Here is a 15,170-nt window from a genome sequence, read left to right as displayed (position 1 = left end):
ATAAACACGGAAGCAGATTATGAAGAGTCAATAAGAAAAACAGATACTGTCCTAAGTGAAGACTGATTCACAAAGTGACAACGTGGCACAGACTGTTGAATTTTTTAGTGACAAAAGACCTAAGAGAAGTGGATAATTATGTAATCAAAGTACTCAACAGCACAGAGATAACAAGGGATAATTTCACACTGAATGCTCCTAGTACACAGAGAGATCGAAAGAATCATCAGTGGAAATAATGAAATCAAACGAAAGCTTAAAACAGCAAGGAACAAAGAAGAGAGTTTTAAAAATGTAGAAGAGAAGACAAACAGGTCAAGCAGCAGGAGGTTAATGGGAAAAGTACAGTAGTTAGTTGTTAAACTGTGCATATCTCATATAGTTCCCGTTACCTATCAAAGGTAGGTATAGCATAAGACGTAACTAAGGCACACAGTTTAAATGCCTTGACCAGCTGGTAAATGAAGTCAGGGGTCAAAGCCAGGCCTGTCTCCAAGCCAACACTTAACCACGATTGATTTTTTTTTTTTGTATTAATGAGCATGAACAGTTTTGGAAGATTTTACTTTAGCACACATTAAATATTTCCTTCTACATGGCTAAAAACGTTATCCCATTTCACAAAATTAATTACAATTTTCAGTATACGTACTGCACATTTCACAAGTTGTCCTCAAAACATGATGGTCTGGTCTGTCCAAATCAGGATCCAGCCCCAGTTACAGCAGCCTAGTTGTATTCCTTACCTCTCCTTTAATCTAGTGTCTTTTCTTTCATGACACTGATCTGTCCTGTAAAATGTTTCATCGTCTGGGTTTGTCTGATTATTTCTCTGTGGCAGCTTTTAACTTATTCTTCTACGTACTTTCTTGTAAACTGAAAGTTACACCTGAAGGCTTGACAGATTCAACTTAAATACTTTAGTTGAGAATACATCCCTGGTGATGTGTAGACACGTAGGCAATCCACTTGGGGACGCACAGTGCCTGGTTGTTCCACCATTAGAGCTGCCAAGTTTGGTCACTGAATTAGTGTGAAGATGGCGTTATTCTTCATATTGTACAATTTTGGCCTCCCTCCTCCTCCGTCGTACAGTTAAGATCTCGTCCTTGTCATGAGTGTGATCTTTTTTGATGTTATTTGGGCAAAGCACGTACAAAATTTACTTCCCCATCCATCCCTCATCTAATAATTTTAATACCAACTGATAATCCTTGTCTGAGTCAGTGATTTCACTGGGGACTGCAAAATGATGATTTTACATTTCTGTTTGTCATCATCTACCTCTACTAGCTGGTATTCTTCTTTAAGTCAGCTTTCCCTTATCAACGAGGGCTACTGGTTTCGAGAAATAAAGGTCTTCCTGGAAAGGCAGAATAAAGGCATAAAGTTTTCAAAGTAAGGGGTTGGTTTAATGGCTACCTCCACTGGTGACAAAGTGGTTTTAGTGACTCATTTGATAATCACGAATGACTTACGGATTTTCATGGACCCAGTGAATTTCAGTTAACTACGATCTCGATAATTGGGCTCAAACGGTGTCAAATTAGGCCGGTGAGAACTACATCAACCTGGCTTTTGTGCCCTTTTGACATGACCCCATTGGTCTTTGAAAGCTTCTTTACTTTTAGTCCCCAGATAACCTGGGATCACCTTGTGTTTCCCTTTCCCTAACCTGGAGTCAACCGTTTCTTCAAAGGGCTCTGGCTATTTTCAGTCGGGAATGATATGAGAGACCAAAATTTGGGCTAGAAATGGTAAGCAGTGCCCCCCTCCGCCCCTCAGCTACACTGGAATCCCATGGCAAATCTTTCCTAACAGCTTTATACTTATCGTAAATTTTTTCACATCATTATTTTACTAGACGTTTTTTCAAAAGACTGAATAGTGTCCTATGAAGGAACCATAATTTTTGTTGAATAGGTCTGTGCCGTTAGATTCTAACATAATTTTTTTTTAAAGGCTATTAAGCATTAGGCCCAGGAAAATTGTATTGGCCTGCAAAATTTTCACTGTCTTTAACCTGTTGCTTAATGCTATCCTTTACCAAGCTATTCCACAGATATTATTAGACAAAAATGTTTTTAATAAGAATTCTCAAATTCTCTTACCAGTAGACAGTCCCAGAAAAGCAATCCAAAAGGAAGAGAATAAACAACACGTTATATTTTCTCTGGATTTACTTGTTGGTTTCCGTTTTGGGCATCATTTGTCCATCTTTACTTCCGTGGTAACATCTGTAGGCATGTTATGTTGGTCAGTGCTTAATTTTGTGGAAAAGAATCAGAATTAAGAACTGAAGGACGGTGTTCTGATCTCCTGGTTCTGGAGATGAGAAAATTGGGACTCACAGAGTTGGTGGTGGAGGCGTGATGAGGAATTCAGGACGTCCACCTCTATGCCAATTCTCTCCATTTTCATTTACAATTCTGCTACTCATGTCTCTGCCAGCGGCCCTGAGGATTGTGAACGTGCACGCACAGGTTTGTAAGAGGGAAAGGCAAAGATCAAAATAGAATTTACCGTGGTGAGAGCTGGTGACTGCAGATAAAAAAGAATGAAGAACTGAAATCAGAGTAATCAGAATTTAGCTATAGAAAACAGGAGGGGGTATGGTGTGGGTAGAAAAAACAAAACAAAAAAACCCCCCAAAAACCAAAAAGAAAAACCAACACAGGAAAAGAGTTAAGAAGTCAGTTTATGGCAGTGCATTACATACAGAGAATGTCTTATCAAGAGTTGAGACCTTAGTGGGGCATTTTAAATGCTTTCCAGGGAGAACGGTCAGTGGGTGAGACACCAGTGATGGACTTCTGGGCCATGTGTAACGGGCAATATTGCACTGAAAAACCCAAGGCCCAACACATTGACACTAGCAATATTTTTACGATTCAACCTTGTTACATTTCTAAAGATGCTAATTATATTTAGCCAAGTATTCCTTATCTATACTGCAAAAGGTCAGAAAAAAGCAGTGCTAAATGATATTGATGTTGGCGTAATTCCTAGTTTTTAACAACGAACTTTCATCCTCTCTTTATTTTATTAAAATATCAAATCACTATGTTGTACACCTGAAAACTAATATAATATTTTAAGGCAACTATAGGTCAGTAAAGAAACCAACAGCCCAACCAGCTGAGGGAGAGATAATGATGAGATTCTTTTACAGGGCCCGCACGCCGTCTGCTGGAGGAATAAGTAGCCAACATCTCGCACACGGATGTCCTAATGTTACCTTCTCAAAGGCAACTAAAAGGTTTTGATTTACTATCAGCAACACCTTGATCTTTGTAAAGGTTAACAGGGCCTTTGGCCTTAGACATTTATTGCCAGATGATGACATATGAAAAATTGTTTTTCTTCACTCGACCCCATGTGGGTCCTCTCCATACATATGTATTGGTGGGAGGAAATGCAGTTCCTTCTCCTCTGACATCCTGGGCTGTTAATTTTAAGACTGGAGTCACCTCGTGAAAGAAGTTAAATTGTAATCAGCAACAGCATTTTTGATATCGTTAAATGCTGCCAGGCAATGATACCTGCTGTAGCAAATGTTGTCTCTCTGCCCCCGCTCCCCCATGTTTTAATACATTAAATTTTTGAAGGGCTGCATTAAGAACTTTTCAGAGTTCTAAGTTTATTAATCTTTTTGGCTTTCTTTCAAGATATTCTGGCTTATAGTTGTATAAGAATACTAGATTCTTGTACTAGATCAATGCAAAAAAGAATTTGATATTTATATCTCCACTTTAAAATAAAGACATAATATTCTTTTAGAAAGTGTCAGACCCTTTCAAATAGTTTGCTTTTTCTGTTACATCAGTCTTGACGTAATAAAATGGCTAGGAAGACGGCAAACACACTGAGGAAAAATATAACAAAACATTGAAGTGCATTAGAGTACTCCACGCAAGAGTTAAATGCAACCAAAATTACCAAATCATCATAAATTAACATCTCACCTGAGGATGTCTCTGGTGGTGAAACTAAGAGTTACCATATTAGCTGAATATCCTTTAGAGTATTACTTCATATGCTGAAAATTAAAGTGCTGAATACTCACACTTTTGCATACACTTAAATGCAATTATTTAGGTAAAATCTTAGCCTCAATTGGACAACCATCCATTTAAAGTGGAGTTAGGGGACCTATCTGTAGGTGTAAAACAAAAACTTGTCATAAAATATAAAAACCTCTAGAAAGGCAAACATCTCTTACAATTTTATTTTCATTAATAGATTAAGGGAGATCCTCTTATCTTAAAAAATAATTTAGAGGAAGACAAAATACCGTTTGTGAATCGCCCCGTGGTCCTTTGCACCTGGGGAGATGAGAGCAGATGAATTGTGTGCCACACACTCACCGAGGCACAGGTGTGACTTGGAATCAAATCTAGCCTTCTTTTCATTACATCTAAAACCAAAGGTTTAAGATGCCTATGGATACCATTCCTTCTTAAAAGTCATTTCTTATTTCCAGGACTGCACATAGAGAACCTACTTCACTTATCATTATAGGCTTTAGTGCCGTTTCTCATGTCAAATATAAATACTTAAGATTTTGTACTTATGTTAAAAAAGAGAAACATGCAAATAAATAAGTACTGGTTGAGTATTTTAACCTACATAAAAGTGTGCTATTCAGGAATATCAAAATTAAGAGAATTTTATAACACCATTCTGCCTGAGAAATAATTTCAAGAAGAACATTGAAACTCATACATGTTTGCAGAGATCATCCTTTTCTGTTTATAAAGGTTATTTGGAAATCTGTAACTCCAGGTCATTTCTGCCTTCTTTGCTTGCGTGGAAGATTGGGTAATGGGGTTAATTTGGAGAACAAGAACAATATATAATGACTCGTGAGTTTTCTTTATAAGTTCAGCCAAAGTGAGAGCGTAGCCAAAGTCAACAGCTCCACAAACTAGTTTGATTTCAAAGGCACGATGTGTGGTTACGGCCTTTAGCGTCATCTGAGTTTCTGCAGCTTTTCAGTTAACAAGAGTGTTGCCATATATTTTAGCACACTCCCAACCTATTGTGATTAAATTTCATTAAATCAACTTTCACATTTTGGGGTATCAGTATTAAAGTAACAAATGAGGATGGGGTATTACATTCAAAAATAAAATATCAAGGGCTAAACATTTTAAATAAATTATGTGATATTAATAAATTACATAGCTATTATAAGACTAGCAATATTTTAACTCTGACATGAAGATTGAATCTATAAGAACAGCTGTACTTAGAGTAAGCAAATAGAACAGAGCCCACTGAGATTGGGATTGACATATATACACAAATATATATGAAATGGATAACTAATAAGAACCTGCTGTATAAAAAAATAAATAGAATAAAATTCAAAAAAAAAAAATTGGTGGTGTGGCCACAAGGCCATCTTTGCTCCTTTGACTTGCCCCGAGTAACAGCCAGCAGTGGCCTTCCATGGTCCCATGTTATTTTTTTCTAGGAAAAACTCACCTTCAAGAACATTTAAGAGGATTGTTTATATTTATATTCTCCTTCCTGAAAAAGTTGCAAAACGTCTTTAACCTTAGCCAATTTCATTTTAAGGGGGGTTATTTTCTCCATTCCTTTGTAACTCGGAATGCCAAAGTGTAAGTCCTTTCATTGCTAATTATTAAAATATAAATATGAATTGATTAAAAATATCGTGGTGATAGTGGACATCTTTCTAGTATATGTCATTAAAAAATGCTGGCTTTTGGGTTGAAACACATTTTATCGTATTAAAGAAGTAACCATCAAAAAAAAAAAAAAAAAAGAACTGAGCCCTCCGAGGGGTTTCTACCAGGTCTTTATAGAGCGTTGTTCTTCCTCATCTCTAAACTAGAATCCCAGCCCCTGCTACTGGCTTTCAGACAATCCCAGGCATCTTACCTCCGCAGGCTTCTCAGGAGCACATTCTTCAGCCCTCTTCGCCCCAATTCTACCTGGGGAAACGGCCGGACCACCCGCTCACAGATACAGATGCTCCCACCCTTGGGATGAGTCGAGGCCACCACTTCCAGATCACTTTTCTCCTCCTCCTTCCTTTAAACCCAAACAAAATATACAGATGTTTTCTGTCACCAGTATCGACTCTATTGGCGCTATTCGGAATCTCCTTTTTAAAACATGAATGCATATATTCTTCCAACGTTCAGAGGGTCCCAATCTTAATTCACTGATTTGTTACTTATGGACCACTTACTGAGTGACTATGTCCAGGTTATTGTTTTAGGCTCTAAGGACACAGCAGTAGGTTAAAAACAACCCCTGCTCTCACAGACTCACATTCTGAGAATCTGGGGTGATAAAGTTAATTCGTTTAGGGAGACCCATGTAATAATGGAGGCCGTCCTAGGGGCTTGCCCATGCCACAGATCTAAACCTCAACCAGCCTGATTTCTGGGAAACACCTGACAAGGAATCTTAACACCCACCAATCACAATCCTCCAATTCAGCTTTAGTGAGCTCACCACACCCTAGAAAATGGGCCCTGCCAGCCTCATGAGGAAACCGCCCGCCTCCTAGTGAGTCAGGCCCTGTTTCCAGGTTGCCTCTTCTGAGCTCTGTGAACTCACTCTTGACCCCAAACCTCCCTCACTGCTTGTGGGGCTCTGTACTCCCCAATCCATGGATTGTTTTCTCTTGGACAAAGGACATCAAACTCAGCACCAAATCGTTTTCGTTTTATAATTGTCAGGGGGAACAGGAAAGAGCGCCCGAATGTTAGGAAGTAGGGATAAAATCAAATAAATGGACAAGGAAATGTTGGTATTGCGAATGCTATAGTAAACAGGGTAGTGGGACTGAGAGTTGTGGACAAGGGAGGATTTTAGACCAAAGCATGAGTGGGGCTGGGGAGTGGGGGGCTCTCCGGAGAAATCACATCCAGGCTGGGGTCAGGGTGACACTGACCGCAAGTGACATGCTGCCCGCCAGATACAGGATTCTGCTCTGAGTGAGCCCTCAATAAACGCTGAACCCCAGCACCGATCTCCAACATACGCACATTTATCACAAATGAACCACACACATGCTTCGTGTTAAAGAATGGAAAGTCAGATGAGTTTGAATAGCCGTAGAACACCTTTGTACACACTGTTTCAAACAGTAACATTTGGGACCTCCCTGGTGGCACAGTGGTTAAGACTCCGCCTGTCAATGCAGGGGACACGGGTTCGAGCTCTGGTCCGGGAAGATCCCGCATGCCGCGGAGCAACTAAGCCCGTGCGCCACAACTAGTGAGCCTGCGCTCTAGAGCCCGTAAGCCACAGCTACTGAGCCCACGTGTCACAACTACTGAAGCCGGCGCGCCTAGAGCCCATGCTCCGCAACAAGAGAAGCCACCGCAATGAGAAGCCGACGTGCTGCAACGAAGAGTAGCCCCCGCTCGCTGCAACTAGAGAAAGCCCGCATGCGGCAAAGACCCAACACAGCCAAAAATAAATAAATAAATAAATACCCCCCCCCCAAAAAAACAGTAACATTTACTCCCATTACAAACATTTATAATAGGTTTTCAAGGGAAAAAAACACCCCACCTCTCAGCCTTGGTGTTATTATCATGTATTTATAACATGCATATATGAAACTTTCATTTGCATATAAGTTCACTACATTAATAAGAGTGACCTCTTCAGCTCAGGGAACGTTAAATCTGACATTGATTTGTAGGAAGGATGAACATTTCTTTCTCGAAGATGTTACTTCGTCCTATGCCCTCCTGTGCTCAAAAGCCCAGACCCAGTTAAAAATCCCAGGCTGGGGGCAGGACCGCCCACTTGTATCAGCTATGTTCGTGCTTTCACTTCCAAGCCTACTGATGTTCTGAGTATTTGTAGTATTTATTGTTGCTACTTCCTAGTCAACATAGATTCTGACAGAAAACTAAAACTTATACTTTCTACCATTCTTGATCCTACGATTAAAAATGATAAAATCTGTTGACAACAGAAGAAACAAGCCTTTCCCACAGGGACAAAAATGAAAAACAAAGCGGGAAAAATGTTAACTACAGAAACTACCATGTTGGACCTTTTATAATTAACAATGTTCTAAAAAGGACACTGAAAGGTGCCCCATGCAGACAAGGAAAATACAAACCAAAAAGCAGACACAGAGGCATAAAATCAAAGGACATCCACTCCTTTTAAGCACTCTTCTATCCCCAGGGTTAGACAAGGAAAGTCACTGTTGTACATACGTCTGTGTTGACATCTACACGAATAAACAGCAGCGCTAAGAGAGTTTACACTCAAGAGAGTAAAGGGCAGGAGAGAATTTTCGGAGGAGAAAAGGCAGCTGCCTTTAATCTCATGGACCTCTTTTATTGGTGCCTAATTAACACATATAACTTCATTCAAAAGGAGTGCCAACTAAACCTGTCGCTCGTCACCTGGCTCGACAAGGATGAAGTCCGTAGCCAGCGCAGCCGCTGACCTTCAACGTCCCCTGAAAGGAGCTCGGGGTGGAGATCAGGAGCGAGGCATCTGTGCTCTGGGAAAAACTGGCAGAACAGGCCTTCAGATAGTTAGATATTTTCAAGAGAAGATTTTATGAGCTCAAATTCTTGCATCTCCTCGTATCTAGAAGAGCTCTAAAATCACAAACGGTGACATCTGCTCCACGTGTGTGCCTGACTGCACGGCCGCCCTTCACTAAGATCCTATAGAGCACTGACCTTCCCCCATCTCCTTGGAGCAGGTCCTCAGAGCTATCCGAGATGCTGTCTCCAGGGCTATAGTTCTCATTTTGCCCCAAATAAAACTTAACTCATAACTCCCATGTTGTGCTTTTTTTTTTTTTTTCAGTGGACAGGAGCCAATTGAAAAACTATTGTATTGCTGATTGTATGACGTCTCTAAGTCCATGCTAATAAGTTGGTAATTATCTCCAAAGAAAGCAAGAAATGTTGTGATATACTCAACAGAATGGAATTATTTCCACCTTTCCTACTGTAGATTTCCTCTGAGCAGCCCAAGAAGCCATCTGAGATCACCTAGTCAGGACTCAGGAAGTTGTAAGGTTGCAGCTCCCCAGAAGGATTCTGAAAGTCTTTTGCTTCATAGTGTGAAAAAAAAAAAAATTTAAATGAATAAATTTTAAACGTCTCGCTGAATTTATTGAACAATTCACGAATGGGCAGCAGCCAATCTAGCAAATAGAAACGAGCTCCCAGTCGCTGGTCAAGCCGAGACTTTTTTAGGCAGAAGAGGGTGGGAACAGGAAGATACACTGGCAGAAAAGCAGGGTGGTTATGGCTAAGGTCACTTTCCTTTAGGGGGTGGCAAGGGTTTATCAGACAGATGACCTAATTAGTGCTGATCAGATTGTCGATTGACTGGTTTAAGATTCCATTTCCGGGAGAGCCCACGCTGTAATTAAGTCTAAGTCAGGGTTTGGTGACGTGGGCCTTGGCATTTAGGGAACCCGTTTTGGGCTACAGTCTTGTTTTTAACAATATAGAAACATTTATCTAAAAGAAAATAAATCATCAAGTTCAAACTTTCTAAAGAAAGCTCCCCGTCCTCCTATTTTTTCAGAGACTTAGGTCATAGCTCCAAATTCTAAAGAGGCCAAATTGTTAAGTATTAAGCTAAGTAGACTACAGCTAGGTGTTAGTTCTGGGCCACATGAGTGATTTATATGTGCCGTACAAACACCACGCACTCTGTTATACATATGCAATGGGGCTCCTTTTACAAAACATTTACTCGGAATTAAAAGATACTTTAAAATTAGATAGAGGATTATAGAAAGTGTTTCTTAGCCTTTATGACAACACCGGACACATATGTATTTATGTGCATCGCTGATGAGGGACAAAAACTCTTAAGTGGAGAACATGAGGCACCGTATCAACAACACACGTCGTGACAAGGTTTTCAAGAGATCCAGTGTGGCCAAAGTGAAGAAAAATCTGCACCTTTATTTTGGTGGAATAAAAACAGAATCAGTAATGGGAAACAGATAACATCGCTACAGCTCAGATCCTTCTGCCCATCAAAAAGACGTACCACAGGAAATGTTACCCTTACAATGCTTCACTAGGCCACTAAAAAAAGCTGCAAATCAAAGGGAATTCTGAAAAGGATTTTCAATCACTTTCAGTGAAAACATTCTTTATTGGTGCGTGAAAACGTCCTTACACACGTCATGCAAAACAAATGACGTCACACAATCTCTTCTGAGAGGATTATAAATTTTAAAAGTTACAGCGACTGCAACAGTACAAAGAATTCAGGAAAACTCTAAACGAAGCAAAACACTTTGTAGAACACACGAAAGTACTGTTCACCCCTCTGGGTGTTTGATCCTCCCTCCCGATGGGAATCTATCTTGGAACCATTATATACAGAAATGGCAGTCGTTTTTGTATGTGCGTCTACAGGCACTCCATCTACCGGACTAAAAAGGAACTACAAGAATAACGTTTCAAATAATTTTACAGGGTTTGGTTAATTGTTTTCTCCATTTTGTTAATCCAAAACAGGGCAATGCCCTTCTATTTAAGATGTTAGCTTGTTTCAATAGATTATTTCTGCAGGAATACGGCTTTGCCCCTTGAAAATGCAGTTTATCCCTGGTAACCTTTCTGAACAGAGGCTGACTGTTTGAACGGTCATTTCTATATTCTCCAGGTTATTTTCAATTAGCGGAAAGGAACAGAGCTTCCCATTCTGAGAAGACTCAGGACTACGCTTCTTACTCTGGATTACGACACCGAGAACAAGCTTTCTATGCGGTGCTGAGACCAACACTTCCGCGGTATCCGCCCCTCACACGGGTAAGTTCAGCTCCTGGAAGCGAGGGGAGCCCCGGAGAAAGGTCACGTCCAAAGCTCCTCCTGGCACATTCCAGTCAGGCGGCAGCGAGGAGGCACAGTGGGCTTTGCCAGACACCCTGCAGCGAGCGCTGCTGTAACAAAGACCTACAAGTGCAGAGGTGGCCTTGCGCCCGGGCAGCGGCAGGAGAGAGCCGAGGCCGCCTTGAGCCCTGCGGACGGCAGCCAGCCCGGGCTCCGAGAAGGCAAGGGGCGCTCGCGGCTGCTGGGAGGACACGCCTACTAGCGACAAGGACCTGAAAGGCGCGGCCAGTGAGGGCTCAGGGGGGAATGCGGAACGTGCTGCGGGAAGCGGAAGGTAAAGAGATGCCGGCGACACAGCGGCAGGAGGCTTGGCTGCAGTGCAGCCGCGGGGACAGCCAGAGGCGTGAGGGAGAGACTCGGGACACCGAGCTGAAAAGACTTCCAAGCAAGGCGGGGAAGGCGCAGCCTGCTTTCTCCCTACTGATTATGGTAAAACGTGGGAGGAAGCAGATCAGTTGAGGGAAGGACTGTTAAAAAAGAAGGAAACGGGACTTGATGACTTGGAAATTCTTAGTTTACCCGAACGGCAAAGACATTAAGAGATTCACTGTCAGGAAAGACGGCTCTAAGGAAAGAGATGAGATTGTGGCCTATAACTTTTTGCTAATACCTGAGAAAGATAAAAAAAAAAGGTCACATCAAAGGCTCTTTAAAGAGATTAAGAGTGTGACTCACAGAGCCCCTCAGCCATCTCAGAAAAGGCCAGAAAGAGAGCTGGATTATCTAGGAAAGCTCTGGGGAGGAGCCTCCCGTCTAATGCAGCAACTTCTGTAACAGGCACAGAAGACCCACAGACACTGCCGTCTTAAACGAAAAGGGACAGAGACAGGATGAAACGAAAAGAGATGGCTGGACCTCCCACGATTCCACAGGCAAGAAACAAGCCGACAGAAGTACTCAGCTGCAGACACCTGCTACCTTTCATGTATAAGGAAAGACCCTGAGGGAAAGCCACACGTCTGTGGGATGCTGCTGGGAGCCACAGAAGATACTCGCAGGCCCCGAAACCTAACGGACTGTGCCTGGCTGAACTTCTAAATCGCTTGGCACTGCTGCCTCCTCCTTCCCTTCCAGTTTCTATTTTTTTGAACAGGAAGGTTTGTAACGATTATTCTATGCCTGTCGAACCCTTATATTTGGGAGTAGATACCTGGGTCTCTAGGTTCACAGATGGAGAGAAACTGTGTCCCAGGACGCACACCCAGATGCTCACTCATACTTTAGATGAGGAGATTATCCCGGATTATCTGTGTGAACCTAATGTAAGCACTAGGGTGCTTGTAAGAAGACAGCAGGAGAATCAAAGTCGGAAGTAAATGATGTCAGGACAGAAGCGGAGACGTGGAGGGATACGGCCGCAAGGGAAGGGATGCCACCCGCCTCTACAAGTTGGATGAGGCGAAGAAGAGACCACCCCTGGTGCCTGCAGAAGGGACCTGTGACAGGTCACCTTACACGACAAAAGGGATTTCAAGGATTCGGTTAAGGTTACTGTGGACCTTGTGATGGGAGGTCATCCTGGAGTATCTGGCAGACCCATCTAATCACATGAGTCCTCAGAAGCAGAGACTCTTTCCCGGCTGTCCTCAAAGAGATGTGATGACACTGGAGCCAGAGACATACAGTATTGCTGGTCGTGAAGATGGAAAAGGGCCACAAGCCCAGGAATGCAGGTGGCCTCTCCAAGCTGGAAAGGCAAGGAAACATTTCTCCCCTAGAGCCTCCCCAGAGGAATGCTGCCCTGTTGACACCCGACTCTAGCCCAGTGAGACCCACGTGAGACATCTCACCTACAGAAGAAACCTAGGCTATTTTAAGCCACTAAATTTGTAGTAATTTGTTACAGCAGCAATAAAAGACTACAATAAAAGACTAACCAGGAGGGGTGACCAAAGATGAAATGGTGTCTGGGAAGAAGGAAAAGCTTTTCTCTCATCCTGCTGTAGCCTCCCTCACTCAGGAAATATGTGGCGTCAGCAGAAACGCAGACGTTTACGCTGGTAACTCTTCAGATCCAGTCTGGCTGACAGAATTTACATTCCTGTATTTCTACACTCATTTTGTCTTGCGATAGACTACATTCTGGGTCGAACACTTAGAACAGTGTTTAGTATATGTAATGGGTCCTCTAGAACAACGTGCTGAATGAATAAGTGAATGTGGTCACGACAGGCTCTGCGAGGGACTGGAGTTACTCTAAAGTGCTGGTGGACACATCTCCTCAGGAACTGCTGACCTTTGTCTTTGTTTCTAGTTTAGGATGGTCAGAGTCCTGTAAAATACAAGGCTAAACTGTATTTTCTGACATGAGTAAACAGCTAAATCAGCAAGGAAAAAGGATGTGTAAAATCTTAATAGGAGAAATAATTATCGTATGATCAAAGTATTTCAAAATCACATACAGATACTTTTCGGTACACATTACAGAAAAATTTTCAAAGTATTTGGTCAGAAGATTTCTTAATGGCTGTTGATCAATGCAGCATCAAGAAACTTTAGTGCAGATTTTACCAAATGCATTTATCAAAATGGGGTTTTGTTCATTTTCTCTGCAAACAAATGTTGTTGCTTTAACTCTGATCATGTATCAAATTGGTTTGCCTGAATATTTAAAAGCTATCAACAGAAGCCAGCCCTTGCAGCTAAAACCTCAAACATACTTCTCAAGATCTATTCCTACTCCAAATGTGTCTAGACTAAAGCTGGAAGACAGAATAAGAATAAAACCAAAATTTATCTGTATAAATAATAAAAATAACTTTTTACGCTCTAAGTGTTTTCCTCACTAACATGGCACATTACCGTTCCTACATGCTACTGCATGGGTAGGAGCAACATCATTTTAGTTGCTGGAGTATCACAGTGTTAAGAATATCTGCTTCTTGTAGTGTCAGGCTTTCATCTGTTAGCTCTTTGTTTGGAAATGAAGTCACGAGAATAAAGTCAAGAGCTGCAAATTCAGGACGGGACTGTACAATAAAGTCCCGAACATCCAGGATCCTGAAGAAATAAGATAAAAATAATTTGTGATACAAAAGTTTTATTGTCAGTTAAGCTTTTAGCTAAAACTAGATAATAAAAAAAAATCACACAATTCTTATCCTTACTTAAACGTGTTGTAACCTTCTTTAATTTAATTTCAATGGATGGATTTACCTTGGCTTTACGGTAAAATGTGAGGCTTAACTTTGGAGCGCACCTGACATTTACTCTCACTGTAAACAGACACAATCCTTAGGTGAGTTATGCATCAGAGAAATGTCAACAATGTTATTACACTACAGGGCCTATTTTTTCAGAGTATAAAATATCTTAGCAGCACATGACCCAGAAAAAGGTACCTCAGATGAGCCTGTGTCAGTGTGAGTCTATAACTATGAAAAGTGTAAGTTATAAAAATAATTTTAAAAAAGTACTCTCACATATATACAGTAGCTCAACTAAGATCATAAATGTATCTCTTAGTGGGATACAATGAACAAATGTGTTATTAGCACAACAAATGTACAATGAATGTTAAAATGGCATTTAAAACTGTTTATTTGAAGTACTTGGTAAGAGTACAATTAAACTTTATTTACACTATAAATTTATGTTACAAAGAATTTGCTATGTAGAAAGTTAATCCTAATCAGGGTTATCATAAATTTTTAAAGGAGAAAAGTCCAAATCAGGTTTTACTAAAGCAAAGCAAATCTGATTCAACTTCTCATGGTTTTAGCAATGGTGCAGAACTATAGCTTTTAACAATTCTCTTTACTTTTGAGTGGTATCTGCATTTGCACCCGTATTTGGACAGTTTACAGAGGATGTTTAAGTACTAAGTGCTTCACTTCTTACACACAGCTATTACTCTCTTAAAATTTTTGTTTTCTGTCAAAAACTTACTTCAAAAGTAAATGTAAAGAATTTCGTATTCTTCCTTACTCAAGCTGCATCCAGTTTTACAAAGATAAGTCACCCCAAGCTTACCTGTGTGTGCTATTGAATCTTTGTATCAAACGGCTCCCGTCTGCTAACCTGATCTGAATTTTGGTCGTTGGCACGGAATCATCAATAAGAACAACTGCATTAAGTAGTGACTTCTCCTCTTCTTCCGGGGAGGAAGGCGTACTGACTATTTCAGGTGTGAGGCTAAGAAAGAAGAACTGAAGAATCAGAATGTAAATCTGAACACATAAGACGCACAACAACCTGAAGACAGCAGAACAACCACTTAGACCTGCACCTGACCTCCAGTCATCCCGCCGTGGCTTCTGCCCCAGTGGGGACACGGCTTCCTTG

At 41.2% G+C, this 15,170-nt stretch overlaps 1 protein-coding gene across 2 annotated transcripts in view; it reads right to left on the bottom strand.

Annotated features, from left to right (window-relative positions):
• Nucleotides 1–545: 545 nt before the first annotated feature.
• The window catches only part of UBXN2B (UBX domain protein 2B), a 39,412-nt gene continuing 24,787 nt past the window's right edge, over nt 546–15,170 (bottom strand). The window contains exons 7-8 of one of the 2 annotated variants that reach the window (XM_004274994.3): nt 14,859–15,020; nt 546–13,886 (exon numbers count right to left, since the gene is read on the bottom strand). In XM_004274994.3, the coding sequence (XP_004275042.2) occupies nt 13,724–13,886; nt 14,859–15,020 (325 nt within the window). In that variant the 3' untranslated portion in view covers nt 546–13,723. Of the gene's footprint in view, nt 13,887–14,858; nt 15,021–15,170 lie in introns of those variants that run through there. The other variant, XM_033437617.2, reaches the window with a different exon arrangement.

Source organism: Orcinus orca, chromosome 17 (genome assembly GCF_937001465.1).
Source record: "Orcinus orca chromosome 17, mOrcOrc1.1, whole genome shotgun sequence".
Taxonomy (NCBI): Eukaryota; Metazoa; Chordata; class Mammalia; order Artiodactyla; family Delphinidae; genus Orcinus; species Orcinus orca.
This window is presented reverse-complemented; position numbering and strand designations above follow the sequence as displayed.